Source organism: Podarcis pityusensis, assembly GCF_964106645.2.
Source record: "Podarcis pityusensis genome assembly, chromosome: 13".
Classification (NCBI taxonomy): Eukaryota; Metazoa; Chordata; class Lepidosauria; order Squamata; family Lacertidae; genus Podarcis; species Podarcis pityusensis.
The window spans coordinates 23,241,453-23,269,381 of record NC_138038.1 but is presented as its reverse complement, the minus strand read 5'-3'; the positions used below and the strand labels follow the sequence as shown (position 1 = coordinate 23,269,381).

The window sequence follows — 27,929 nt, the reverse complement described above, 5'->3', positions numbered from 1 at the left end:
CAGCAGTCCTTGAAGGCTGCTGCTAGTCAGTGTAAACCAGACTTCACCAATCTGGTGCTGTGCAGATGTTAAGACTACGGCTCCAACAATACCTGTCGGGCACCCAATTGGTGAAAGCTGGCATAGGCAATATTGAGCTAGATCAGGGGTCAGCAAACTTTTCCAGCAGGGGGCTGGTCCACTGTACCTCAGACCTTGTGGGGGGCCTGACTATATTTGGGGGGAGGAATGAATGAATTCCTATGCCCCACAAATAACCCAGAGATGCATTTTAAATAAAAGCGCACATTCTACTCATGTAAAAACACGCTGATTCCCGCACTGTACACGGGCCGGATTTAGAAGGCGATTGGGCCGGATCCGGCCCTGGGCCTTAGTTTGCCTACCCAAGAGCTAGATAGAGCAATAGTCTGACTCAGTATTGGGCAGTTTCCCATCTTCCTAAGATAGGTCCCTACCCCTAAACATCCTGAAATCTAAATTTCTACAGTAGGGTAGGCATGAAGGAAGGGAAATAAAAAAGCCATACCAGATCTGACTGGTGCAAAGTCTGAGTTCATGCCCACATCCCTATACAGAGAGTGTGGGGAGAGTTACACTGCAGAATTCCACATTCTTCATGCTGATTTCGTTTTTCAGAGGGATTGAGAACTTCTCTCTCTGGTTCTTTCCACTTCCTCTGTGATCAGCATCCAGTGACTGCATTCCAAGAGCATTTACTCATATGTTTTCTGATGGAAAATTGCCAGGAGCAAATACTGGGGAAGCCCAAAATGAGGAACACAGTGTGGGGAGCAGTAAAAAAAAAAAAATGGGGGGGGGAGGAGCAACTCTGACCACTTGCAAAGTACATTTGCTATCTAAATCTCTCGTCATTCATCACAGAATTGTACAGCTGGAAGGAACCACAAGGGTCATTATCTAGTCCAACCCCCTGCAATGTAGGAATCTTTTGCCCAACATGGGGCTTGAACACACAGCCTTGAGATTAAGAGTCTCATGCTCTACTGACTGAGAATATCCCACAGGCCCAGTATCAGTTTTTACTAAAGTTGCTAATCATTTTTTTCTAACCCTGGAACTGTTTGTGTGTGATAGCAATTACTCCAGTGGTGAGAGAAACGTAGTCTGCAAATGTTCAGAGGCACCTCCTCCTTTATCCCTCGCGTTCAGAACTGGAGCTCACGTCCTGCCCTCTCACATAAAAGGAGCCCGAGCTGCCCTTTCCACAGAGAGCTGAAGAACTCTGTGTAATTCGAACGTCGGCACTTTCGGTTACACAGGTCTGCCTACGGCTTGATGTCTAGGGGCGTGGCGTGGCTCCCGATTGGCTCATAAGAGGGACGCCCAGCAGCTGCTCGGCCGGCGATTGGCTAAAGCGCGCGGGAGAGGACGGTTCTTTGGAACGTTGGCTCCGTTTTCGCTTCCCAGCGGGGGCCTTGCGATGGCGCTACCCCGGTTGTTGTTTCTTTGGGCGACGGTGGCGGCAGTTGCTGCTGCATCCCGGCCCCCGTGGGACTCGATTGCCCGTTTGCAGCCGGGGACGGACGATGCACGGCAGGCTGTGGCGGTGCGGGAGTTGCTGGAGCGGCTGCTGGGCCCGAGGGCTGCCTCCGCCTTCTCGGTGTCGGTCAACCGGTCTTTGGCCGGGCCCGGCGGGCTTGACACCTACCGGCTGAGCTCGAGGGCTCCGGGCGTTGTAAACGTAGCTGGATCCAGCGGCGTTGCCGCCGCCTCGGGAATCTACCAGTACCTAAAGGACTACTGCGGCTGCCATGTCTCCTGGTCTGGGAAGCAGCTCCGACTGCCGGATAGCCTGCCGCCGGTACCCACTGAGATCATCGTCACCAGCCCCAACAGGTGATTCGATGGCGAAGGAGGAGAGCAAAGGATTTTGTGTTCCCTGTTTGCACGTGGGAAGTTTTTTTAAAAAAAAATTCTCTGAGCATGTCCAGAAAACAGAGCTCTGTTCCAATTAAATTTGCCTCTGGTCTTATTGGACTCGAAACTTTGAGCCTTTGAACAGCTTCAGGTAAAAATGAAATCCAACAGGTGCAGCTTTCCTTGATGCAGTGACCGGGAAAGATGTACTTGTTGAATTTCTGACTGTTAAGTAGTTGTTTAAGGCACAGAGTGTCTTGTCATCCACAACATGGCAATCCTAGTTCCAGCTTTGATTGAAGTGAGGGAGGGGAGAGAGTACCTCTGAGCATGCAGAGAGTGACTTCTCCCTCCACTTGTATATCTTTGCTACATAAATTTGTTGTTGTTGTTGTTTAGTCGTTTAGTAGTGTCCGACTCTTCGTGACCCCATGGACCAGAGCACGCCAGGCACTTCTGTTTTCCACTGCCTCCCGCAGTTTGGTCAAACTCATGCTGGTAACTTCGAGAACACTATCCAACCATCTCGCCCTCTGTCGTCCCCTTCTCATTGTGCCCAACACAACTCATCTTTCCCAACATCAAGGTCTTTTCCAGGGAGTCTTCTCTTCTCATGAGGTGGCCAAAGTATTGGAGCCTCAGCTTCAGGATCTGTCCTTCCAGTGAGCACTCAGGGCTGATTTCCTTAAAAATAGATAGGTTTGATCTTCTTGCAGTCCATGGGACTCTCAAGAGTCTCCTCCAGCACCATAATTCAAAAGCATCAATTCTTCGGCGATCAGTCTTCTTTATGGTCCAGCTTTCACTTCCATACATCCCTACTCGGAAAACCATAGCTTTTACTATACGGACCTTTGTTGGGAAGGTGGTGTCTCTACTTTTTAAGATGCTGTCTAGGTTTGTCACTGCTTTTCAAGGTCTACTTCACAGGGGCATTGGAGTTTCAGGTTCTGCTTTTTCAAACAAACTGTATGTGCTGGGGGGGGGTATATCTTTAAAGAAATAGAAATATGGCATAGCTGCCTTGTATTTCACCAGACCATTGGTCCTTCTAGCTCAGCATTGTCTACACAGATTGGCTGCAGCTTTCCAGGCTTTCAGATGAGACATTCCTAGGCCTACCTGGGGATGCAGAGAGGTTGGTACCTGGGAGCATTTGCATGCAAAGCAGATGCTCTACCAAGCTACCACTGAGCTGCAACTTCATTTTGTACACCTTACCCCATCTGCTAAACCTCTTTTTCAAGGCAGTGTTTACAGGTGTCAAATACTGGAACCTAGATATAAAATTGATCTGTTAGAAAACCTACATTTTTTAAAGGGGGGAGGAACACACAACCCTTTTTTCTATTCCCAGCTGTTCCCATTATGAAAGAGAACCTTGCTTGCCACTTGCCGAAAATAATTGGGCGGTGCTGATTAAACATTTTAGAAAGAAAAGCATGTGGCCCAGTTCTCCTTGGGGCCATACCCAGGCTGTGTGTGTTTGAATTGTTTTGCTCTGACATAAGAAAGAAAAGAAGTCCTTCCCCAGGAAAGTGCTCTCTTCCTTCTTATCCTAGCTCAATTTCCATAATTTTCCTCCTTAGTCGCCATCCACAATGGGACGGGGGGGGGCGGGGCAGGAAGAAATCCTAAATATGTGTACACAGTAGTTATGTTTGCTTGTTCTTCTTTGTTCTCTTGTTTTCCTTCCTGTCTTGTCTTCCCATTGCATGCACTCGCCTAAATTTTAATAATACTTAGCAATTACAGTATAAAGCACTAATGACAAAAGTGCTTCACAGACATGATCTTAGTAATTACGACAAACCAGTAAGGTAGGTCGGGATTAGCATCCCCTTAGAGCAGGTATAGAGAGCTCTGGTCTCCCAAATGTTGAACTACGACTCTCATCATGCCATGGTCATGCTTGCTAAGGGCTGCTGTAGTTCATCTGGAGGGCTGCAGGTTCTCCACACCTACCTTTGAGAAATATGCTGGAGCTATGAAAAAGTGGCTTGACTAAGCTTCTTATTGGGTTTCTGGAGGAAGTTTTTAAGTAATAATAATAAAAAAAAACCTGATGACTTTCTGTTCACTTCTCTCAGCCACCACCCTACACTAGGTCTTGATAGAAGAGTTCACACAAGCCCCCCCACGTGTTGAAAGCACATGTCAGGGAGTCATAGCATGATACCACCATGATGTACACACTGGTTAACTGTGTGAAGGGGTTGTCGCCAGTGCATGTGTTGTGTTTGGGGGGTGGGTAGCCATCACAACTGCATGGACCCCTCGTGTGTCCTTTCAGTATCATGTCCTTAAAATCTTCAGTTTTTTGCGTGTTGCTAGACTACAGATCCCATCATCCCTGACTAATGACCATGCTGGCTGAGGCTGTTGGGAGTTGGGTGTGCAACATCTGGATTTATTAGGTTGTAAATTCACCAGGATCTCTCTCTCTCTCTCTCTCGCTCTCTCTCTCTCTTGCTCTCTTGCTTAATGTTGCTGTCTCCAGCGCAGTGCACACTGATGTCGCTGAACATTAGCAAGGAAAGAACAGTCATAAGTCACGCTCAAGCCACGAGTTTCCAAAGAGAAGATAACAATCATCTTTCTGGTTTCTAATGGAGTGGCTATTAAAACATACCTACAGGGAACATGGAAAACTGCCTTTTACTGAGTCAGACCATTGGTCCATGTAGGTCAGTGTTGTCTGCCCTGGCTGGCAGAGTTTCAGACAAGGAACATTCTCAGCCCTCTCTGAAGATGCTGGGGACTGAGCCTGGGGACGTTCTACATGCAGAGCAGCTATAGCTCTTCTACATTCTCATGAACTGCTCAGAAATTTTTCAATGCCTTGACCAGGCATAAGCAAAGTCAGCCCTCCAGATGTTTTGGAACTACAACTCCCATCATCCCTAGCTAACAGGACCATTGGTCAGGGATGATGGGAATTGTAGTCTCAAAACATCTGGAGGGCTGACTTTGCCTATGCCTGGCCTTGACCATACCAAATCCAGAGACAACCTTGGGGTATGTACACCCTAAGTCTGGAACATGTTTTGTAAAGAAGGCAGCAGCATCAGTTCTGTTTGTAGCGTGTTAGCTTAGTCTTAGCTGTGGATGTTTCTAAATCAGCAAATCTAAAATTAGAGAGGGGAGGAAACCCCCCCCCCCCCATTTGTAGGGCATCCTGTGTCCATTACCTTGCCTGCTTTGAATAGCAGTGGTAAGCAAATTCTGACGACCATTGAAGGAAAAAGTATTGAGTAGGCCACGGAGGGCTGCCAAGCGGATTTGGGGAGGGGGCTGCTTTTGCCCTTCCCTTTCTACACCGCTCGACTGGGTCCAGCAGTTCCATCTGTGCAGTTGTGCTCCTTTGCGTGTTGGATGTCACGTCAGTCGGGGTCCGTCGGTCCCGCTCTTTTAAAGATCAGCTCAATTAATCTTGACACTCTTTTGTGGGCGGAAGGGGGAGGAATGACCCAGGGCCTCGTTAGAAGAGCTGTCCCTTGGCTTGTAGGCGGACAAAGGTCCTGGCGAGGACAGAGAGGTTGGCAGGGTGAGGAGAGTCTTTGCGTGACTGGATTGTTTGTGCCGCTTGAAAAGGAAGAGCCCCCCCCCCCCGGGCCCTAGGGAAGCCCAATTGGTGGAGGGAGGGGATGACTCTAGAATAGCTTCAACCTGAGGACTTGGCCCCTGAGCCAAGGCAGCTAATCTCAAGCACTTGGGACCGATCATAGCTGCGTTGTTTACATAACACACACCGCACTGTGGACTACAACTGCGTAGTTAGCATCGCTCTAGCACTCCTGCCACCCAGTTTCTCAGCCCGCGCTGGACGTAAGTAAATTCGGAACAGAGTCCTTGTGCGGTGGTACCTTTGTGTGTTGCAGCAGCGACGTGCTTGCAAGTGCAACTGACCTGTGCAAGGCCTTGTCCCACTAAGACTAAGACAAATGTGTCCATTTCAACTTGCTTACTTTTTCTTTTCTTTTTTTTCAAACTTGAGCCCCCATTTCTGGACCAGTGTGCAATTTTTTCCCCTTTTAAATCTCTGCCTGGAAATTCCTTACACATTTCTGAGGTACCTTTCTCCTAACGTGTTTGCATATTTGTGTGCGATGTGCACGTTTTTGCAAGCACTTTCCCCTCTTGTAATGTAGTTCTATATGCATTTTTCAATAATATATTACTTTTTTTCGGGGGGGACACTCTTTTTGGTTGGAAAACACAAAATGTGGGGAAGTGCAGGTTTCAAAGGATTGCTGGTTCTCAGGAAGTGATAATTAGGAACGTCAGCATTAAAATGCAAACTGAGCAAATTTATTTCCCTCACCTATCAGATGTGGGTAAAGGAGGGAGTACTATAACACTAAGTGCAACCTTACCTACAACTCCTCCTCACTGGCCTGGTACTATTGCAATTGCCAACCATGGCTATTTGGGAGACAAAACTACAACAGCGGCTGTAGACTAACCAAAGCACAAACAAAAGCTGCTAAAAGGTGGGGGAGGTGTATAAAAAAGCATTCTGCAACCTGTATAAATTATGCAACTTTGCTGTTTATTTATTTATTTATTTATTTTCCTCGATTTTTAAAAATAATATTTATTAGTAGCACTATTCAGCTTCTGCCAATTTGCTTTCCCTGACTACTGGCAATCTGCCTTAAGATATTCCTCCCAGTGTCTGATATTTTATTTTAGCAAGTGCTGCCCAGTGAAACTTGCCTTGACTTTGAGTCCATGGTACCGCTTCCTTTCTTGATCCCTCCTTTGTGGACCTACTTGTGCGCATCTTGTTATTCTCCTGCCTTCTCCCTCACTCCAGAACAGGATTTTCTGGCCCCAGTACATTATATGGCCCTCTGACTCATAAAAGAGGACACAGGTTTATATCTGCGTTGTATTATATGCAAATATGTGTCATTGTTTGAAGGCAGGGTGGACGGCCCAAAAAGTAAATAGGTGGCCACATGTGTAATAAAATGTTTGACAGAATGCAAAGTGGCAATGCTTTCCCCATAATTGTAGTAGCATACTAGAAAATACTGAACCTATTAAGTTCTGCCTGCTGCACAGCTGTTAAAGGCAAAATAACTGCTTTTCCCCTAAACCAAAGCCTGGGATACATTGCTGCACCTACTTACCTGGGGGTAAGCCCCATTAAACATAAAGAGGCTTACTTGTAGAAAAATGACTTCTAAGGAGTCGCTGATCTCAGACAAGCCCAAGACAAGAAAGACAAACGAATGGATAGATAATAAACAGCTTGCAGGTGCTTAAGAGTTCCGTTGTTTTTTCTTCCCAGATTCCGCTTCTACCAAAATGTCTGCACCCAGAGCTACTCCTATGTGTGGTGGAACTGGGAGCGCTGGGAACAGGAGATCGACTGGATGGCGCTCCACGGCATCAACATGGCGCTGGCATTCACCGGGCAGGAGGCCGTCTGGCAGCGGGTGGAGTATCTCGTTTAAACAGAAAAACGATTGAACCGTGATAATATTTTAGAAGCACTTTTCAGACCGGAAGAATGCCTGCCAAAGCAGCTGGTGGCAACTGAAGTTCAACATCCCCCTTCTCTTGTTTCCAGGTATATTTGTCCCTGGGCCTGAACCAGTCAGAAATTGACGAGTATTTCACTGGACCGGCATTTCTGGCTTGGAACCGGATGGGGAACTTGCACACCTGGGCAGGGCCACTGCCCCTCTCGTGGCAACTGAAGCAGCTCTACTTGCAGGTACCTGGGCCTGATTGTTGTGGTGGCGGCGGCAGCGCTAGGCTTATGCGTATTGTGGAGGGTAAGGCTACTAGCCATGGTGGGCTGAGTGCTACCTCCACCATTTGTGGGAATCTCAGGTGGGGAGAGTACTATGGCACACAGCTCCTGCTCTTTCAGGTTTCTTGTAGGCATCTGGTTGGCCACTGTGACAACAGATTGCTGGACTACCAGGGAGTTGGACTACATCAGGGGTAGGCAACCTAAGGCCCGTGGCCCGGATGCGGCCCAATCGCCTTCTCAATCCGGCCTACGGACGGTCCGGGAATCACATGAGGAGAATGTGTCCTTTTAATAATAATTTATTATTTATACCCCGCCCATCTGGCTGAGTTTCCCCAGCCCCAATCGAGTGTTAAAAACAATACAGCATTAAATATTAAAAACTTCCCTAAACAGGGCTGCCTTCAGATGTCTTTTAAAGATAAGATAGCTGCTTATTTCCTTCACATCTGAAGGGAGGGTGTTCCACAGGGTGGGCACCACTACCAAGAAGACCCTCTGCCTGGTTCCCTGTAACTTCATTTCTCGCAATGAGGGAACCGCCAGAAGGCCCTCGGTGCTGGATATCAGTGTCTGGGCTGAACGATGGGGGTGGAGACGCTCCTTCAGGTATACAGGACCGAGGCCTGTATACCTGGGGCTTTAAAGGGCTTTAAAGGTCAGCACCAACACTTTGAATTGTGCTCAGAAATGTACTGGGAGCCAGTGAAGATCTCTCAGGTCTTTTATTTAAAATGCATCTCTGGGTTATTTGTGGGGCCTGCCTGGTGTTTTTACATGAGTAGAATGTGTCCTTTAATTTAAAATGCGTCTCTGGGTTATTTGTGGGGCATCGGAATTTGTTCATTTCCCCCCAAAAAATATAGTCTGACCCACCACATGGTCTGAGGGACAGTGGACCAGCCCACGGTTGAAAAAGGTTGCTGACCCCTGGATTACATGATCCTCAGGGTCCCTTCCATCTTTTTGATTCTGTTATAAGAAAAAAAACTGCTCCTTTTCCCTTATGGGATATTCCAGAGCCACTATAGCAGGCTTCCTAAAACTCGCCCCTCCAGATGTTTTGAGACTACAATTCCCATCATCCCTGACCACTGGTCCTGCTAGCTAGGGATCATGGGAGTTGTAGGCCAGAAACATCTGGAGGGCCGAATTTGAGTAAGCTTGCCATATAGAGCCCTTAAGTGGGTTCCCTATTAGTAGGAGAAAATAACAGAGGCCAACCAGAGTATATTGAGAAGCAAAGCGGCTAGTAAGCCTGATCTTTATTAAAGGAACTGTTGCAACAGGGTCCCCACCCACCACATGCAGGAGGGAAGAGAACCATGAACAATGGTGTGCAAGCCCTTATATAGACTTTTGAAATTGCCCATCCTGTAGCCTAACACCCCCCCCCCCCCCAAAATCATACATACATCACAGAAGGATATCTGATAACGGTCACTGATTGCATTACCTGGGCTGTCTGGCCATTCTTTTGTGATGGTAATACTTTAGTTTCTGAATCCAGGTCACAGGCTCACCCTATTCATATACAAATACGCCCTTAAGACAGGATTTGCAAGCAAAAAGGCAATGGGAAGGCTTTCCCCATTTGCCTTCCTTACTGCAGAGGAATATTTGAGGTCAATGGGAGAGTCAAAATGGCTTCAGGATTGCTGTCCCATACTATTTCAGACACATAGTTCATATATTTAGATATGTATGCATTTATGAATATTTAGTCTATATTTTAGACCTTAAAATTATTATAACAGTTCTATGATTTTATGACTCCATGGACCTTTTCTTATTTTCCAGTAGGGTTTTTCTTATATTCTTACGTTCAGTTTCCTTTTCTAGTTCTTACCTTTGGAGCTTCTTTTTTCCCCTCTTCAGTGTTTTTCCATCAGTATTTATAGAAAGATCCACTGCTGTCTCAGTCCAAGGTGGCAGAAGTATGATGTAATGTGCTAATAAAGAGCCAAACTTGACCCAAGGGCAGCCATATTTGTTTAATCACCTATCTGCCCCATTCACTTATAAAGCAGGGTATATGGGGTCTAAAATCTATATATTATTTTGCCTGTGGGGCTATCAACCGTTTCAGAAGAGGAATTAGGGTAGGAATGGTGGTCGAGTCTGAGTTTCAGAAAACTACAAGGGGAAAGGTTTAAACCAGGAATGAGGGACGATAGCCCTCCAGATGTTGTTGGACTGTAATTCCCATCAGCCCCAGTTAACATGGCAGTTGGTCAAAGATGATCGGAATTGTAGTCCAATAACATTTGGAGGGCCACAGGTTCCCAATTCCTGGTTTAAACACACACACACACATATATACACACACACCCCTTCTCTAGTGCCCGAGCTAATTTGTGGCACCCATAGCTTCACTTGGGTAAAAAGAAAACTCAGGTAACCAGATCATCAATCTTATTTTATAAAGCCGTCGTCATTATTGTATAGTTGTATAACACTTTTTAGCCCAAAGGCCAGTTGCCTTTTCATTAAACCAATTCCAACATTTTTGAATTTTGAAACACCTGATAATTTTGTTTAAAAACCCTTATTTGTTGATACTTGTTCATAAATATACAAAATTCATACCCATTCCAAAGTATCTTTTTATAATATACTAAGATGAAACAGCTACCTAGAAAAGACCAAAGTCCAAAAGAAGATAAGACGAGAAAAGGAGAGACCTAAAGAAAGAGAAAGCGAGAGAGAAGGGAAAGAAATGAAAAAAACCAGCAAATATTCAATCTTTGGCACCACTTGTAGCTGAGCCAACAGAATCGACAGAGACCTACCTAAAATGTGGGCATTCTTCTGGGGCTAGTGGGTGGGAATATCAGGGCAGTATGGATCCTTCCCCAGGCCTTGTTACACTGCTCCATCCTGCCCTCTTTACCTTCCCAGTACAGGATCCTGGAGAGAATGCGGAGCCTGGGGATGTTGACAGTGCTGCCTGCCTTCTCAGGATACGTTCCTCGCGGCATCTTAAGGTAAAGGTTGTCGGTCATGCTTCACAAGCAGGAATGGAATGCAGGCGGCAAAGGGACCTAGGAAACCACATTACAGTGGTACCTCGGGTTACAGACGCTTCAGGTTACAGACGCTTCAGGTTACAGACTCCACTAACCCAGAAGTAGTACCTCGGGTTAAGAACTTTGCTTCAGGATGAGAACAGAAATCGCACGGCAGCAGGAGGCCCCATTAGCTAAAGTGATACCTCAGGTTAAGAACAGTTTCAGGTTAAAAACGGACCTCCAGAGTGAATTAAGTTCTTAACCCGAGGTACCACTTCACCACACCGCCACGCGATTTCTGTTCTCATCCTGAAGCAAAGTTCTTAACCCAAGGTACTATTTCTGGGTTAGTGGAGTCTGTAACCTGAAGTGTCTGTAAATCTGAGGTACCACTGTATACCAAATCAAACCATTATCTAGCTGCAGGGACACACAGGCCACATGAGGCCCTCCAGCCCCCCCCCCCCAGTTTCACCCACCAGGATGTTTCTCCTGGGCCTTGCCCACCTGACACTCTGAATCCAAAGCGTGGCCTCTCTCCAGTGGTGGGGGAAGGGAGGGTGCAGTGGGGGCGGCTCAGCCCGGGTGTCACCACTGAGGGGGGTGACAAAATGCCGGGCGGTACTCACTGCGGGGCCTGCACCACGCCTGAGCCACACGTCTCTCCTGGGAGTGATGTGGTGACTTGGGCGCCCACAGGCTCCACGCTGCCCCAAACAGTCTGCCCGCTGCCTCCCCTCCCCCCCAGCTGTAGGGCGGCTGAGTGGGAGGAGGCAGGCAGACGCCTCGGAGGCCCCACAGAGTGTCCTGCCCCAGCTGGCCCCGCCCCGCGGGTAGCTGGCCACGCCCCTGGGCACAGGGCACGCGCGCCACCCCAGGCGCCCAACCGGCTTGCACCGCCACTGCCTCTTCCATGGGAAGTGGAAGAGGCTGTGGCCCAGAGACATTTCAAAGGCCTCTGAGCCTGTGCAAGTGTGTACAGTGGTACCTTGGGTTAAGAACTTAATTCGTTCTGGAGGTCCGTTCTTAACCTGAAACTGTTCTTAACCTGAGGTACCACTTTAGCTAATGGGGCCTCCCACTGCTGCTGCACGATTTCTGTTCTCATCCTGAGGTAAAGTTCTTAACCTGAGGTACTATTTCTGGGTTAGCGGACTCTGTAACCTGAAGCGTCTGTAAACCGAGTTACCACTGTATTGCTCCTCACTTCTGCAGCCAGTTCTCTCATATCCATGATCAGAACACATGGAGGGTATGGCTGATTGCAAAATCATTATGAAAGAGATGGAGGAGTGTTTTCAGTTGTGGTGGGTGGGTAGAGGGAAGAAAGTTGGGACACAGGAAGCCTCTTTACACAGATTCAGGCCGTTGATCCATTGAGCTGATCGGCAGCAGCTCTCCACAATTTCAGACATGGGACATTCCCAGCCTTGCAGCAGAACCTCAGTTTTCGAACTTAATCCGTTCCAGAAGACCATTCGGCTTCCAAAAAGTTCGAAAACCTAGGATCAATGGGCTAGTGGCAAAGTCAGTGGGGGGGGGGGGAATGAAAAACGCAGCTTGGAAGCCGTTCGAAAATTGTTCGAAAACGGAAGCATTCACTTCCGGGTTGTCGGCATTTGGGTTCTGAATCGTTCGGCTTCCAAAGCGTTCGACAACCGAGGCTCCACTGTATTGGGAGGTGCTGGGAACTTCTGCATGCAAAGCAGAGGCTCTGCCGTTCAGCCACAGCCCTTCCCAAATACAGCAGTGATTTTGGCACAGCTCTTTCCTCCCTTCCCATCTTTTTTAATGTGTGATGCTTTACTGCGTTTGATGTTTTGATTTGATGATAGTTGCCCAGGGGGCTGGGGCAACCCTGGCAGATAGGCAGCATATAATTTTGTTATCATTATCATCACCATTTATTTCCCCCTCAAAGCAGAGAGAGCTATTGCGTTCCACTTTGGATGTCAGTGGACTCCAACTCCCAGCATGCTCATTGATCAGGGATGATGGGAGTTGTAGTCCAGCCGTGTTGGAAAGGCACCCCGATGTTGGCTTCCCCTGCTTTAGAGTTTCTTCTTTTAGTCTTGCCTCTGAGCTCTCTGGCAGAAACTGTTTAGCTGTACAGCGTTTAGCGCACAATCAAATGTGAAACAGCGGTTGGGGCCACAATTCCTTCCTGGATTTCTTTCCCGTGCTTTCAGGGTTTTCCCCCGGGCCAACGCCACACGAATGGGGAGCTGGAGTCACTTTGACTGCACCTACTCCTGCTCCTACCTCCTGTCGCCCGAAGACCCCATGTTCCAGGTCATCGGGACCCTCTTCCTGAAAGAACTGACCAGGCAGTTCGGTACGGATCACTTGTACAGCGCTGACACCTTCAACGAGATGCGCCCGCTCTCATCGGATCCCGCCTACCTGTCCCAGGTCAGCGCAGCTGTCTTCCGCTCCATGACGGGAGGTAGGATGTGATGGGTTCTCTTGGTTCCCCTCCGTACATACACAAGTTTCTCCTCCAGTCGCCTCGTCTTTTATGACATTTATATACTATGCTTATCTTTCACGGAGCTCAGGGTGGGTGATGTACGTGGTTCTCCTCCTCCCCTTTTCATCCTCACACCAACCCTGTGAGGTAGGTTAGGCTAAGGGTGACTTGCCTAAAGTCACCCAGAGAGCTTCATGGCTGAGTGGAGATTCGAACCCTGGTCTCCCATGTCCAACACTCTAACTGTGACTCACTTTAGCCCACATTTGGGTAGCTGCATAACCTGGAGGGGGCATCGTAGGTTGAAGGATCCCTTCTCTCTTGCAGAGAATTTCACATTGTGGCTAAGCCTCAAGTATATGGCTTCAAATTCAAAAATCTATTATTATTTTTAATATGCTATTTTTAAAAACTCAGGAACTGCATCGTTCCAAACTCCACGTTTGTGCCATCCACTGTTGATACCATCCTGATCATACCATGGCTAGGTTATCTCCCATTTTTTATGCTTAGGAAAAAGATGTTGGCTGCATTTATTTGTTTTCTTAATAACCACATTCATATATCATCCTTCTTTCAAGTTGCTCGGAGCGGCATGCCTAGCATTTTCCTGTTACTCTGCTGTATATCCTTCTAACAACCCTCTGAAGTAGACTAGGCTGAGAGAAGGTAACTTACCACTGGCCACCAAATTTCATGGCTTGAGCCCTGGTCTTCTCAGCCAAGCCCTTCTACGGCAGCATTGTAGCCTCTCAGATTATGTTTATGGGATGTGTTAGATAAGGCATAACTTTCCACTGCAGGATTACTGTCTCCTAGACATTGTTGTTCTGCAGAGAATTTGGCACCAAAGAGCTAGCCATGTTTTGCAGACATTTTGCAGCTGGAAGTCAGGATGGTGACCTGTATAATTTTAATTGAAATCGATGTCCTCAATGAATGAATGAGGTTCCATAAGCAGAAGTAACTGCCAGCACCTCTGCCGTGCGCTAACTGGCAATGTCTTCCTCCACAGCTGACCCCCGTGCCATATGGCTGATGCAAGGCTGGCTTTTCCAACACCAGCCTGACTTCTGGCAGCCGGCCCAAGTCCGCGCCCTCCTCCAGGGCGTGCCTCTTGGCAGGATGGTGGTGCTGGACCTCTTTGCCGAATCCAAGCCCGTCTACCCCTGGACAGAGTCCTTCTACGGGCAGCCGTTTATCTGGTGCATGCTGCACAACTTCGGCGGCAACCACGGCCTTTTCGGCACGGCGGAGAGCATCAACCGGGGCCCCTTTGCCGCCCGGGGCTTCCCCAACTCCACCATGGTGGGCGTCGGCCTGACCCCCGAAGGCATCGAGCAGAACGACGTGATGTACGAGCTCATGACCGACCTGGGCTGGCGCAAGGAGCCCCTGGACCTCCGGCAGTGGGTGTCCAATTACGCCACGCAGCGCTACGGAGCCAGCAACGCCCAGGCGGCTGCGGCGTGGCAGCTGCTTCTCCAGAGCGCCTACAATTGCTCAGGGCCGTACACCAACCACAACCGCAGCCCGCTGGTGCACCGCCCTTCCTTCCGGATGACCACAGAGCTCTGGTACAACGAGAGCGACGTCTACGAGGCCTGGCGGCTGCTGCAAATCTCCGTCGACGTGCTCGGCGCCAGCAGCACCTTCTGCTACGACCTGGTTGACGTGACCCGCCAGGCCATGCAGCAGCTGGTGAGCAGGTATTACTTGGAAATCAAGCAAGCTTTCCAGAGCCGCATGCTCTCCCGTCTGCTGACGGCGGGCGGCATTCTGGTCTACGACCTCCTGCCAGAGCTGGACAGCCTCCTGTCGAGCGACAGGCGGTTTCTGCTCGGGCGGTGGCTGGAAGCCGCCCGCTTGTCGGCCACCAGCGACCAGGAGGTGGTCCTCTACGACCTGAACGCACGCAACCAGCTGACGCTCTGGGGGCCCAACGGCAACATCTTGGACTACGCCAACAAGCAGTTCGGAGGGCTGGTGTTGGACTATTATGGGGTGCGCTGGAGCCTGTTTGTGTCCACCCTGGTGGAGTGCCTCAACACCGGGACCCCTTTCCACCAGAGCCACTTCAACCAAGCCGTCTTCCAAGTGGAGAGGGGCTTTATCTACAACGGGAAGCGGTACCCGACCAAGGCCATGGGCAACACGCTGGACATTGCCAGGAAGATATTTCTCAAGTATTACCCTTCCGCAGTGCAGCACAACTGCTCGAGGGCTGCATGAGAAGAGACTCGCTATTGGCAGGCCCCCGTCTCTGCTTGCTGTCAGTCCCAACCACTGCACTCGTCCTGTGTTGGGTGTTCTGAGCCAGATCTGACTACTGAACAGCTTCTTCTTAAATGCACATTTTCCCAGTGTTCAAGTGGCACAGGAGCTGGTGGTGGTGGGAATGGGAATGACTTCTGGTCAGAAAGAGAGGTGACAGAGTTTATAAAGCCTGTCTGGAAGCCTTTAACCCTGTCTCCAGATGGGTGCAGAGGCTAGTTGTGGTTGAGGGATCATTGTCAGGGACTCAGCACATGGTTCTTGGGGGCACTTCTCCTTGTTTTTCACGTGTTCCAGAGCTGGCTCAAATTGAGCTCTAAAAAGGTTAGCGGTGTGGTGGAGATGGACTCTCCTGCCTTAATACGGAGACGGAAGTGCGCAATCACGAGGCTTTGCAACGCAGCTCCCTGCCAAAAGACCACCCGCATCGCAGCCCTCTTCCCTCCGCACAGGCAAGGGGTGGCTAACCTGTGGCTTGTAGGCCCCTCAGGGTTTTTTTGTGTAGCCTCTGCAACTCCAACATTTATCATTTTAAAGATAATAATTTCATTTAAAAATGAGAAGGGGGGGGGCTTTCCAAGGCTCCCCATTTTAAAACAAAACAAAGCAAGAAACCTTTAAAATAATTATTATATTCTTTTTTACTAACTGCTCTCATAGGTATTCCAAAGTGATAGTCTGATGACAAAATGTTTTAAGGCACCTCCGAGGTCCCCTGCCCCAATTTTTCTTATTATTCCCCCCCCCCAAGAGAATAATTAAGTACTCTATTTTAATATGGGTCCCCTGCTGCTGTGGCTCTGTGGTGCCAAAAAGGGCTTTGTGGCCCCATTAAGACTTCCTAATGGGTCCATTAAAGATAATAATCAAATATCAAAAACTGGTTGCACCCACCTTGACATGAGGCCCCTGAAGTGGTTAGCCACCCCTGCTGGATTGTATTCAGCTGTGGTCCGTGTTTTCTCCTGCTCACCCCCAAGCAGAAGCGCTAGAAGAGTTTGGATTTGATACCCCGCTTTATCACTACCCTAAGGAGTCTCAAAGCGGCTAACATTCTCCTTTCCCTTCCTCCCCCACAACAAACACTCTGTGAGGTGAGTGGGGCTGAGAGACTTCAGAGAAGTGTGACTGGCCCAAGGTCACCCAGCAGCTGCATGTGGAGGAGCGGGGAATCGAACCCAGTTCACCAGATTACGAGTCCACTGTTCTTAACCACTACACCACCTGCAGAAGAGATTGCTGCAACTGCCTTCCACAAGCAAGCATTTGAAGCATTGATGAGACCAGATGAAGTGACAGGGAACCTGGTAGCCCTCCAGACATAGTTGGGACTCCCAACTCCCAGCACCCCTGACTATTCCTGAAGAGCCACAGGTTCCTCGCAATTGGACTAGAGGATCGTTAGGGATCTTCCCACCAAAAAAGCTAGGCTTTGGCTGCATTCAGACAGCACCGTTTAGTCCATTTTCCTGTTTAGTCCAATTTCCGCGTTTCCAAGAGATAATCTCATAAGAGGCAAAAGACACTTGTGGAAATACATTGTGGCCTCGTGGCAATTTAGTGCTCATTTCCATTGTTAATTGTTTCCAGGAAAATTCTGGCTTGCAGCCCCATTAACCAGGAGACTTGTGGGAGTGTGTTGTGTTGCAATTTCAGGTGAAGGAATTTGGGGCAGCATCTTTAGCATACAGGTCTTTCCTGTTGTTTGAAATTTAGGTTGGCATGGCAGCACTATCTATCGATCGAAGAGCCGCAGCAGATGGTATTGGTGTATAAAAGGAACATTAGAAATCCCTAGTAAACAGAAGCCCTAGTAAAATTAATGCAATAAACCCCACCTCAAAGTGCAGCCATAGTTTCTCACTCTCCCCATAGGGATAAATACTGAAACGGGAAGGCGCTACACTGATTGCAGTTTGGTTTAGCCTTTTGAATTTATTAGGTGCCTTTTTCTACATATAAAAAAGACACAAGGCATCTTTGACAACAAATCCATTGCTCATTGGGGTTCATTTAACAGCCCAAACCAGGTGATTGGGCGCCTTCTGCCAGAAACGCTTGGGTAGGGATAGAAAAGGTTGATTTATCCTTGGGAAAAGGGAACAGGCCTCATCAGCAACATTGTCATTTTGGAATTATGGGGATGTGGTGAGCATGAAGTCAGGTTTGAGGAATAGCATTGAAGGGTTGCCTTGCTTCTTCCTCAGAAACTTACGGGTTGTAGGGTTAGAAAGCCCAGGTGGCAATGAAAGAGGGAAGGTGAGCTCCTTCTGGTAAGCTATGCAGGAGGAAGGCCAAGCCAGCCAGGGCAGATTTTCCAAGGAGTATTCACCCCTTCGGGGTTCTTTGCCTCCTGTAGTAACGCAGTGAAAATGTAGGGCCAACAACAAACACATATTTTCCTGCATTACATTTATACCCCAACATGGAAGCCGAGGCGGCCATATATGTGGCTCCCACATGGTCTCCCTTCCAGGCACCAACCAGACCCAGACCTGCTTAGCTTCAGCAAGGCGGTAGCCTCACGTGCCTTAAGACCAGTGCTACTTTTCTAGAAAAAGAGGTACCGGAACTCACCCTGAACACCTCCCTTGTTCTCTTAGAATGGCAATGGCGCCCACCTGAGAGGTGCCACCTGAGTTCTGCCTGGAAAAAGCCCTGCTTCAGACCATTGCCTTTTCCCTCGGGAGAGTTCCCTTCCTCCGCCTGTCTTAACTTTGCTCAGTGCCTTTACTGTCCCTGAGTGACTCAGGGGTAAGTTTACATGCGTATGTGTATATATATTTTGTTCACAAAGATGTCTGATCTCCGAATAATTATTTCTGGTTTAATACCTGTATAAAAACGTGCCCCCTTGTGCCAAAAGAGAGGCCGTCATGAGGGGTCGGTGTATTTTATTACGCTTTATTAAAAAGACAACCTGAGTTCCGGATAAATCGTGCTGATTAGCTGTTTTGGGGTTTGGGGCTTTGCAAATAAAACATTTTAAGTGCGTTGTAAAGTGCAATTATACAAATGTGACACTAGATGGCGATGGTGAGCTATGGCAAATTCAATATATATATTTTTCAAAACAGTTTTTTAAAGCATCTTCATGATGTTTTTTATATTTGTCTAGATTCCACCCAAGTTACACTCTTCACTGGCACTGTTCCACCCCATCAACCACTTAATTGCAACTGGGGTGTATTTAACTAAGTCAGTAGTTGCATTGATGCAAGGATCACTGCTTGTACCACAGATCTTTCCCTCTCCCCCCTGTGTGCCCCCCTAAATCTAGGGGTTCCCACGATCCTCTGGAGCAGATTTCGGGAGCACATGGCGGCGACGGGAAATCCTGTAGTGCTAGCAATAATCCTTGCACTGATGGGCCGGCTTAATTGAATGCTGCTTCTTGCAATGTTGAAAAGCTGGTATCGCCCAGCCCTATTGAGTGATGTGGAATTGCACCCAGTACAATCACCCTATGGACAACTTGGCATTGCTTAAGTTCAAAGAACTGCATTGCACCATAATCTCTTAGTTTGCAGACATCTCTGGGAATTTCTGTATAATAAATAAATATAAACCTCACAATCAAGAGTTAAAGCATCAGGCATTGAGGGGGGTCTTGAAAGGAAACTCTCCCACCCACAGTCAGAGAGGTAGTGACTTAAACTACTCCATTTATCCTTTCTTCATTTCTACTGTTTTCCCGCATACAATACTTGTGCAGTGGTACCTTGGGTTACATACACTTCAGGTTACAGACTCCGCTATCCCAGAAATAGTCCTTCAGGTTAAGAACTTTGCTTCAGGATGAGAACAGAAATCGTGCTCTGGCAGCGTGGCGGCAGCAGGAGGCCCCATTAGCTAAAGTGGTGCTTCAGGTTAAGAACAGTTTCAGGTTAAGAATGGACCTCGGGAACGAATTAAGTACTTAACCCGAGGTACCACTGTAATCCATGTTGTGTTTTGCGAAAATTAATCAAAGCAAATCCAGGCAGGTTTTGACTTGGGGACACTGTTTTTTTAAAATAATCTCTGTAAATTTCCCATTCCTTTTGGAATTTTAGGTTAGACAGTCTCCTAATCGCATCCGTCATTTTTGCCAGTTCGAGATACAGTGGTACCTCGGGTTAAGTACTTAATTCGTTCCGTAGGTCTGTTCTTCACCTGAAACTGTTCTTAACCTGAAGCACCACTTCAGCTAATGGGGTCTCCTGCTGCCGCTGCGCTGCCGGAGCACGATTTCTGTTCTCATCCTGAAGCAAAGTTCTTAACCCGAGGTACTATTTCTGGGTTAGTGGAGTCTGTAACCTGAAGCATCTGTAACCTGAAGCATATGTAACCCGAGGTACCACTGTATTCAAATAATTTATCCTGCCATTCCTTTTTTCACTTTTCCAATTTCTAGCTATTAATATTCTTGCTGCCGTTGTAGCATATATAGAGAATATGTGCCCTTTGTTTACAGGGCAGCAGGTGGGGTGGTCTGTGATGGGGAGGGTCGTGGCTGTGACGCCAGCCTACGCAAAGCGGCTTGGCAAGAGCCCTTCAAGTGTTGTATCTTTAAAAAGTAAAAATAAAATAAAAATGCATTAGCATTGCTCTGAGATTAGATGTGAAGTGCCATCGAAGGCCTTAGAAACGAAGGGAAGCTTTTAAGAAGTATTGAGGGGGCTACAGAATCACCAGGGATGGGGGGCAGCAGTGGTACAGCACGTACTTGCAAACGCAGGGAATGCCAGCGGTAACAGGCAGCGATTCCTTTGCTCTTTCGCTCCCCTCCCTCTCTAGCTGCAGAACTACATAAAAAGAGTGGGGGGAAAGGTGTTTGCTCCATACTTCGCAGACTTTGCATCCTGAAACACAAAACAGGAGAAAGAGGTACGGATTCCCTGTCTCCTTTTTTTCTTTTTGCAAGGATCCCATCATTGAGAGTTATCAGTTAGCACAACAGGAATCCTAATGGCAAAACAGAGCAGAGCAGAGCAGAAATGATTTTTTTTGGGGGGGGGGGTCCTCAAGCAAGGTCACCTCCAATTGATTTTGTTTGCAATAAATTCAAATTCATACTTAATGCATTGGGAGGGGGTGTTGGAAGCTACTGAAACATTTAAGGAAAATAGGGAGGAGGAACTATTGCTTTGGTAAATGTGTGCTTCTCTCTAAAAGTTCCCCTAAAATGTTACCAGCAAGGCTCCAAATTTATTTATTTTTAAAAGCAAGCAACAACTTCCATCTACGGAAATGATCGTTGTGATTTCATTTAAATTGCTAAAACTCCTGATTAGATTACGATGCTGCCATCAGTGTACACAATACTTTACTGTGTACTAGAGGCTAGGTCAAAATTGCTTAAAATCTAAAATTCAACGCAAGGGAGACCAAGGAAAGGGGCAGAGATGGAGGCAGGAGTAAGCAGGGAGGCAATGATTGGTTGTTTAAGCTTGGACGTATTTAGACTTAATTAGAGTTGATTGAGGATTGCCCCTTCCCCCATATTTGTTCTTAGTTTAGAACCTGGGACTGCAGGCTGATTCTTATTTAACAAGACCTGCGATGAGGCTGTTGTTATCAAATGGGGGAGAGAAAGAAATGCACTCTTCACATGCAGATTAACTAATTATTAAGACCCCACATGCTTCAAGTGCAAGACTTGGCGTTAAGAAATGTAAAAGAATAGATATTGGACTAACAATCTTGCCTGGAAATTATGCCATAGTCTTGTGCTGTTCTCAGTATTTGTGTGTTAGAGTGGGGGAGGTACACTGCACATGCTCAGAGACATTAAGATTTACTTGGCACTTTTAAATGACTGAATGCGTTCTGCGGGTCAGCTCCAGCTCAGATTTAAAAGCTTGGCTGCCTCTTCACCTTTGCCACAAACCCAACTGTGAGCTGGTCCAGGGACCTTCCTGTTGCCAGTTCCAACTTGTTATGTGGCATCTTCTACTCCTCCTGCCTCTCTGGCTGTGACTTGCCATCTTTTCTTTCCCAGCTACTCCTTCCCAAAGGCAGCTGTTGCGAGAAGAGGGATGCACTTGCTTCTGCTATTCACCTTCCTTGGTCTCTTGTGTCTGCCGGTGCAGGGCTGGGTCCTTAAGAAACCCACCCAGAATGAGCAGTGGAAGACGCTGGACCGTTTGCAGAACAGAGAGCTGGTAAGAGGGCTCTTGTTGGGGAATGGGAAGCAAGGTTTTATTTAGAATTCGCTCTGCAACACCCGGAGAGTTAACAAAAAAGAGTGCCTTTGAAAAAAATGGGCAGAGCACAACATAACCCCAGCCCACTCCGGAAAACAAGCTTTTTTCCCAAAAATCCTCTAATTATTTACAATTTAATACATTGTTGGCATCTGTCTGTCTTGGGAGACAATTTAATACATTTAATGCATAAAAAGCTTGTAAGTTGCTGTGGGTTGCCTTGGATATGATGAAAGTGCTTAACAAATTTAATAAATAATAATAAGAAAACACCAAAAGCTACCACTTGTAAGCAGAAAGGCAAACGTTTGTATTTTCTTCAACATTCCCTGTTGAAGCAACAAACCAAACCCAATATGTGGTGATGCACCATTTGACAAAAAGTGGCCTGAGGTCCACAAAAGCTTAAATTTGATAGGATTACGTGACCCAACTGAGTTTTCCTCAGAGTTAACCCATTGAAATTAAAGGTAAAGGTAAAGGGACCCCTGACCATTAGGTCCAGTCATGGCCGACTCTGGGGTTCCGGCACTCATCTCGCTTTATTGGCCGAGGGAGCCGGCGTACAGCTTCTGGGTCATGTGGCCAGCATGACTAAGCTGCTTCTGACGAACCAGAGCAATGCACGGAAACGCCGTTTACCTTCCCGCCATCTACTTGCACTTTGCACTTTGACGTGCTTTTGAATTGCTAGGTTGGCAGGAGCAGGGACCAAGCAACGGGAACTCACCCCATCGCGGGGATTCAAACCACCAACCTTCTGATCGGCAAGTCCTAGGTTCTGTGGTTTAACCCACAGCGCCACCCTCCTCCCCCATTGAAATTAATGGACCTAAATTAGTCATGCCCAATTAATTTCAGTGGGTCTGCTCTGAGTCCAACCAATATACAATCAGTAGCCTTTAAGCAAAGAGGTGGTGAGCCACTGCATGTGGTTTTGTGGGCCAGGCCACAGATTTGCCACCCCTGTTTTAAGGCGCCGCAATACTTCTCATTCACTTTGCTGCAAAAGATTCACGTGGCTGTCCTTCTGGAAACACAGTCTCAAGCAGTCCTTTTCTTTCTAGGAGAAAAAGGTGCAAGAACACTGCCCTGTCCCTCCTGTTTCTGCGCACAAGCAGGAAGTGCAGGGCAGCTCTGTGGACGGGCAGAGCTGAAGCGCAGAGAAGCTTATTCCCTGCCTGTCAGCTCTGTGAGCTGCCCTGTCCCTTCTGCTTGCTTGCAAAAGCTGGAGAAACAGGGCGCCTTGCAGAGCTGAGGAAGGGAAGACTTCTTTCCATGTCTCAACTGTTAGCCTGGGAGGCTGAAGAGCCTAATTAAAGCCCCGCTGCACCTCTGGCTCATGAGAAGACCCTCTCCAGTGCCCATAGAGGGTGTCCTCTTTGTGCTCCAGGGAGAGCCTTCTCGTGAGCCAGAGGCATGGTGTGGGGAGAGGTGCCGGAATGCACCAGTACCTTCCAGATGGGGAAAAAACCCCTGGCCTCAAGGGATAAAGGCAGGCACCCTTAACTTACAGTCCCACTGGTTAAAAAATGGCAGAATAAAAATTATCCCTTAATATGTCATCTGATTAATTTACCATTAAAAAAACAAAAACGGTTAAAGGAGGCCAGCCCGATTCTCTGCCAAATGCAGCCCACTGAGGAGTCACAAGCTGACAAAATCCACTACCAGATTTGACAAAAGCAGGTTAGTTCATTCCTTGTTGGGCTGCTGTACAAGCCACCAATCAATGTCTCCTTCACAGTTTGAACAGCCCTAGATTAAGATCTGCACGTCTTACTCCAAATAGTGCCCAGAAGGATGGGGGTGAGCAGGTCATATCCACAGTGAGGACGCTGGCTGCTACATCTGTAGTGATGGAGGATTTGCGGTTTGCTGTGCTTGTGCACTTACACACACACATGCACCCCTGTGTGTGCACTCACAGGGCCCATTTTTACCACAAAGTTCCATTAGGTAATTGACTCTCAAACGTAAGAGTGCCACTCTCCTTTCGCTATCTTGTTTTTCCCTTTTGCCCTTCCTCTGATCTCTCAAGAGATACTCAGGTTAAAAGTCAAGAGCTTTCTGAGCTTGGCATCCTGTCTGTCAAGACTCCACTTCCCCAGAGGCCTTCTTAATGCTTGCCGGTTGACTTTGAGGACTCTACACAGTGCCTAGCCAACAAGAAGGCTTTGTTTCTTCAAAGTGGGGAATAAGCGACATGCCACAGCGATGACATCTAGTACAAGGACAGGCATAATAGAATTGTAGTAGCATTGGAAGGAACCAACGGGTTCTGGGCTAGGAATCTCCCCCGCCTGAAACCCTGGAGAGTGGCTGCCAGTCAGAGTAGACAACACTAGACTGGATGGACTTAATACAGTGGTATCTCGGGTTACATACACTTCAGATTACATATGCTTCAGGTTATAGACTCTGCTAACCCAGAAATAGTGCTTCAGGTTAAGAACTTTGCTTCAGGATGAGAACAGAAATCGGGCTCTGGCGGCGCAGCAGCAGGAGGAGGCCCCATTAGCTAAAGTGGTGCTTCAGGTTAAGAACAGTTTCAGGTTAAGAACGGACCTCTGGAATGAATTAAGTACTCAACCCGAGGTACCGCTGTATAAGGCAGGTTGCTATATTCCCTGATCATTTATCTGGTACTCCCACAGTTGCAAGAGGAAATACAAACTGGAGTGAGATTGTGAAGGGAACAAATCTAGGTTACAGTCAGGGGTGACCAATAAATTTACATTATTCATCTGTTATTGTCCCCCCCCCCCCGCAGTTTCTCAGCGCCCTGCAGTCGTACCTCAGCACCAAGGGTATCCAAGTGGAGAGAACTGCTCCGCCATTTGTCCTTCTCTTAAAGGATCACAACGCTAGGACACATGGGGAGCTGGAAGGGCAAGAGCTGGTGATCATGGAGCCCGAGGTGGATGAGTGGATGAATAAATAGGCATGAACAGCAGGTGAGCATCTAAACACAGAACTACAACCAACAGTCCTGTTGCCCCACAGGCTTGCCAGGGTAGTAATCAGGTTGCCCCCATCTCTTTCTGTTTTTAATAGCTAGCAACGTTTCCACACTCTGTCTTACCATTTGCTAAGTTCAACACTGTGCACCGTCTATTGGCTGAAGCATGGCACACATTCAAAATTCAGATCCTGAGTGTTAGATGCAAATTTGCAGATCCAACAGCACATAACATTTTAGCTTTTTAAGAAATTTGCTTAACTTTGGAGGCAATGGTATAAAAGACTGTTAATTCATCCAATCCATATTGACCTGCCTTAGCTTTTAAGACTAATTTTATTGGCCTTGTTCTCCAGCCTGTTGCTACATGAGATCAGACAGGGCCTTCTCAGTGGTGGTGTCAATCCTTTGGAATTCTCTCCACTGGGGATCGCTGCCCGCCCTGCTTTTAGGTGTCTGTTTAAAAAGACCTATTCTGCCCAGCTTGCAAACACTTCTTTTATCCACCAGACCCTGAATCATCTGAAAACCATACAATTAATCAACTAAGATTTGTTTAATTGGGTTAGAGTTGTAAGATTTAATACATTAAAATATCATAAAGTCGTCCTTTTGGGGGTGATGCTGGGAGATTGGCAGTGATAAATGGGGGGATGTATATTATATATTTATACAAAAACAAAAAAAACCCCTAGAGGTTTCATTTTCACCCTCTGAACACAGCTCCAGTAGGGAGGAATGTGTGCATGTTGTCTGGGAGGAAGCAAAGTGTTACTCAAGAGGAATCAGAAGGAAATGTTTCAAAATTGATGAATGACTGTTACAGATAGATAAAAGAGGATTTACTCTGCTCAGCTATTCCGAGGACAGGTTATAACAATTTATAAAAGCCTTAGCAGAAATTGGTAATTGAACAGGTGATGTGTAGGGAGAAGGGATGAGGGTATTTTGAAATGATAGTTGGAAGAGTTATTTTATTGGGAGAAGCAAAGGAGGGAGGAAAATAGAGGGGGCACCTGGGGTGGGTGGGAAGTTAGCTTTTAAATTTGTATTGAATTTGTATTCATTTGGTGATAATTTGTTAAAAATTATGGAAAACCAATTTTAAAAACTGGCAAAAAAATAGCAGTTCTTAGTGTGCAACATAGGGTTGAAGTGGGAGAAGCAGAAAGGTTTGGGAGTTCATTGTAGACCATCCTGTGATCCTCGGATGAAGGGCAGTATAGAGATTTACTACTACAGTGGTACCTCGGGTTACAGACGCTTCAGGTTACATACGCTTCAGGTTACATACGCTTCAGGTTACAGACTCTGCTAACCCAGAAATAGGACCTCGGGTTAAGAACTTTGCTTCAGGATGAGAACAGAAATCGTGCTCCAGCGGCATGGCGGCAGCAGGAGGCCCCATTAGCTAAAGTGGTGCTTCAGGTTAAGAACAGTTTCAGGTTAAGAACAGACCTCCAGAACGAATTAAGTACTTAACCCGAGGTACCACTGTACTTATAATAATGCAGCCCACTAAAATCAAGTACAAATGATTCTGGTTCCCATCCTTTCTCTTCTCTGCTAACTGTAAGTTATACATTTTAATGCTAATTAAATGCTAATACTTTGTCATTTCTTTTTATCCATTCAGGTGAAATACTGTCTTTAAACAGCTGGTCATCCCCTGAACACCTCTGATTTGCTGCTTTTGATGTTGCATTCTTCTTACATTTGCCAGAGAATTGCTTTTTGATGGTTAGATAAATTTCTTCATATGTATTGGCACATCCTCAGTAGATTTTGCCTAAGCTAAATTTGAAGGTGTGTGGTGTAGTGATCAGAGTGGCACATTAAAAATGGAGAGACACAGGTTCAAATTCCAGCTCAAGCTCAGCCATGAAACTCACTTGGTGACTTTGGGCCAATGACTCTTCTTTGTAGCCTTAACCTATCTCACAGGTTTACTGTGCCAGTAAACAAGAGACAAGATGGGAATACCATATGCTTGAGCTTTTTGCAGGAAAGGCAAGATATAAATGTTAAACAAACTGCCTTCTTTGTCACCAGTACTAAACACCATGTACCTTTGGCTGAGAGGGGCTTGCCCTTCCCACTTTGTTTGATCCATCTAGCTCAGTATTTTCAACACTGACTTATAGAAGGCTCTCCATCATTTCAGACAGTGGACATTCTCACTCCTACCAGGAGATGCCAGAGGATTGAACCTGGAATCTTCTGTATGCAATACTGTTCCACTGAACTATGGCCCTTCCCCTGAGGGGAGGGGACTGGCACAGTATGATCACATAAGTAGTTTTGCTGGGTTCAAGAAAGTTTGGAAACTATACCTTGTGAAAAGTTATGCAGTGGTAGTTTGCACATTAATAGTGGCAATAAAATGCATTCTATCTAGTCTCAGAGGTAATGTTTTCTTTATTTCACATATCATATGGGTTTGATTTTTCTGACATTTTGTGAATGAGCCCCCACAGGACAAACACAGGCATCACAATCAACCAACTTTTTTCTTTGGGAGAAAGAGGAAATTATTTCCCCCAAATGTTGCAGAGTGGGGGCAGAGGGTTAAATCTGCTGACATGCTTTACATCTGGATCCAAAGAGTGAGGGAATAGGTGGGCATTATTAGGGACGGATGCTCAGGGGTGAGAATAAAACTTTCTACATATTGATACGGGAAGGGGGGGTGCCTTCCTTCACCCCCTCCTTTGGTACGACCGAGGCGATGACCTCAAGGGCGCCCACTGTACATTCACCCCCCTCAGCCCCCTCACCGTTGCACAAGCACCACACCCTACCCAAACCCCAAGTTTAAAGTGCCTCTCCCTTTTCTACACAGGCGAAATAAGCCCAAACTCTCAAGCCTCTTTCTCTCCCTCTCGCTCCATCTTTATCATGGGTTGACCGTATCAAACTGCATTCCCATTTGTTTCAATGGCCGCGTCCTAACCAATCAGAACTATGCATCCGCTCTGCAGAATCAGCTCAGCGAGCCTCTGCACGCCTCATTTTACCTCTTGACAAGCTACTGACGGCTCCCCGCTGGGAGAACAATGGAATCGAAACTCGTGAACTCATAAAAGTGTCAAATCTTGCAGCAATGTATCTATTTTGTTTCCGACTTCAATTATTAATATAAGAATGGACTAGAACGGACTAAAACTTCTAAAATTCGTATAAAATCAACCACAGCTCCGATTTCCTTGGTCTTGGTGTCAATCGACTCAGTTTCTTCAGGACTCCATGACACCTCCTCGGCCTCCATTATCCCTCGAGCGAGGAGTCACGTACTCAGGAAGACCCTAATCCGGTCAAATTACTCTGCCCAACCTTTCCTCCGGGCAATGCCAGGTGACAGACTTTGCATACT

The 27,929-nt window shown here is 47.1% G+C and overlaps 1 protein-coding gene and 1 long non-coding RNA gene across 2 annotated transcripts; both read left to right on the top strand.

The window, feature by feature from the left end:
* Positions 1-803: 803 nt before the first annotated feature.
* NAGLU (N-acetyl-alpha-glucosaminidase) lies at positions 804-18,330 on the top strand. Its single transcript, XM_080979333.1, has 6 exons — positions 804-1,860; positions 7,181-7,328; positions 7,463-7,609; positions 10,553-10,638; positions 12,852-13,108; positions 14,148-18,330. The coding sequence occupies exons 1-6, from the start codon at positions 1,445-1,447 to the stop codon at positions 15,362-15,364; spliced, it is 2,271 nt and encodes a 756-aa protein (XP_080835459.1). The 5' UTR covers positions 804-1,444; the 3' UTR covers positions 15,365-18,330.
* A 914-nt stretch (positions 18,331-19,244) lies between these two features.
* LOC308462153 lies at positions 19,245-26,954 on the top strand. The gene is made up of 4 exons (XR_013979017.1): positions 19,245-20,275; positions 21,390-21,552; positions 24,368-24,551; positions 26,193-26,954. It is a non-coding gene; the product is annotated as an uncharacterized lncRNA (long non-coding RNA).
* The last annotated feature ends 975 nt before the right edge of the window (positions 26,955-27,929 follow it).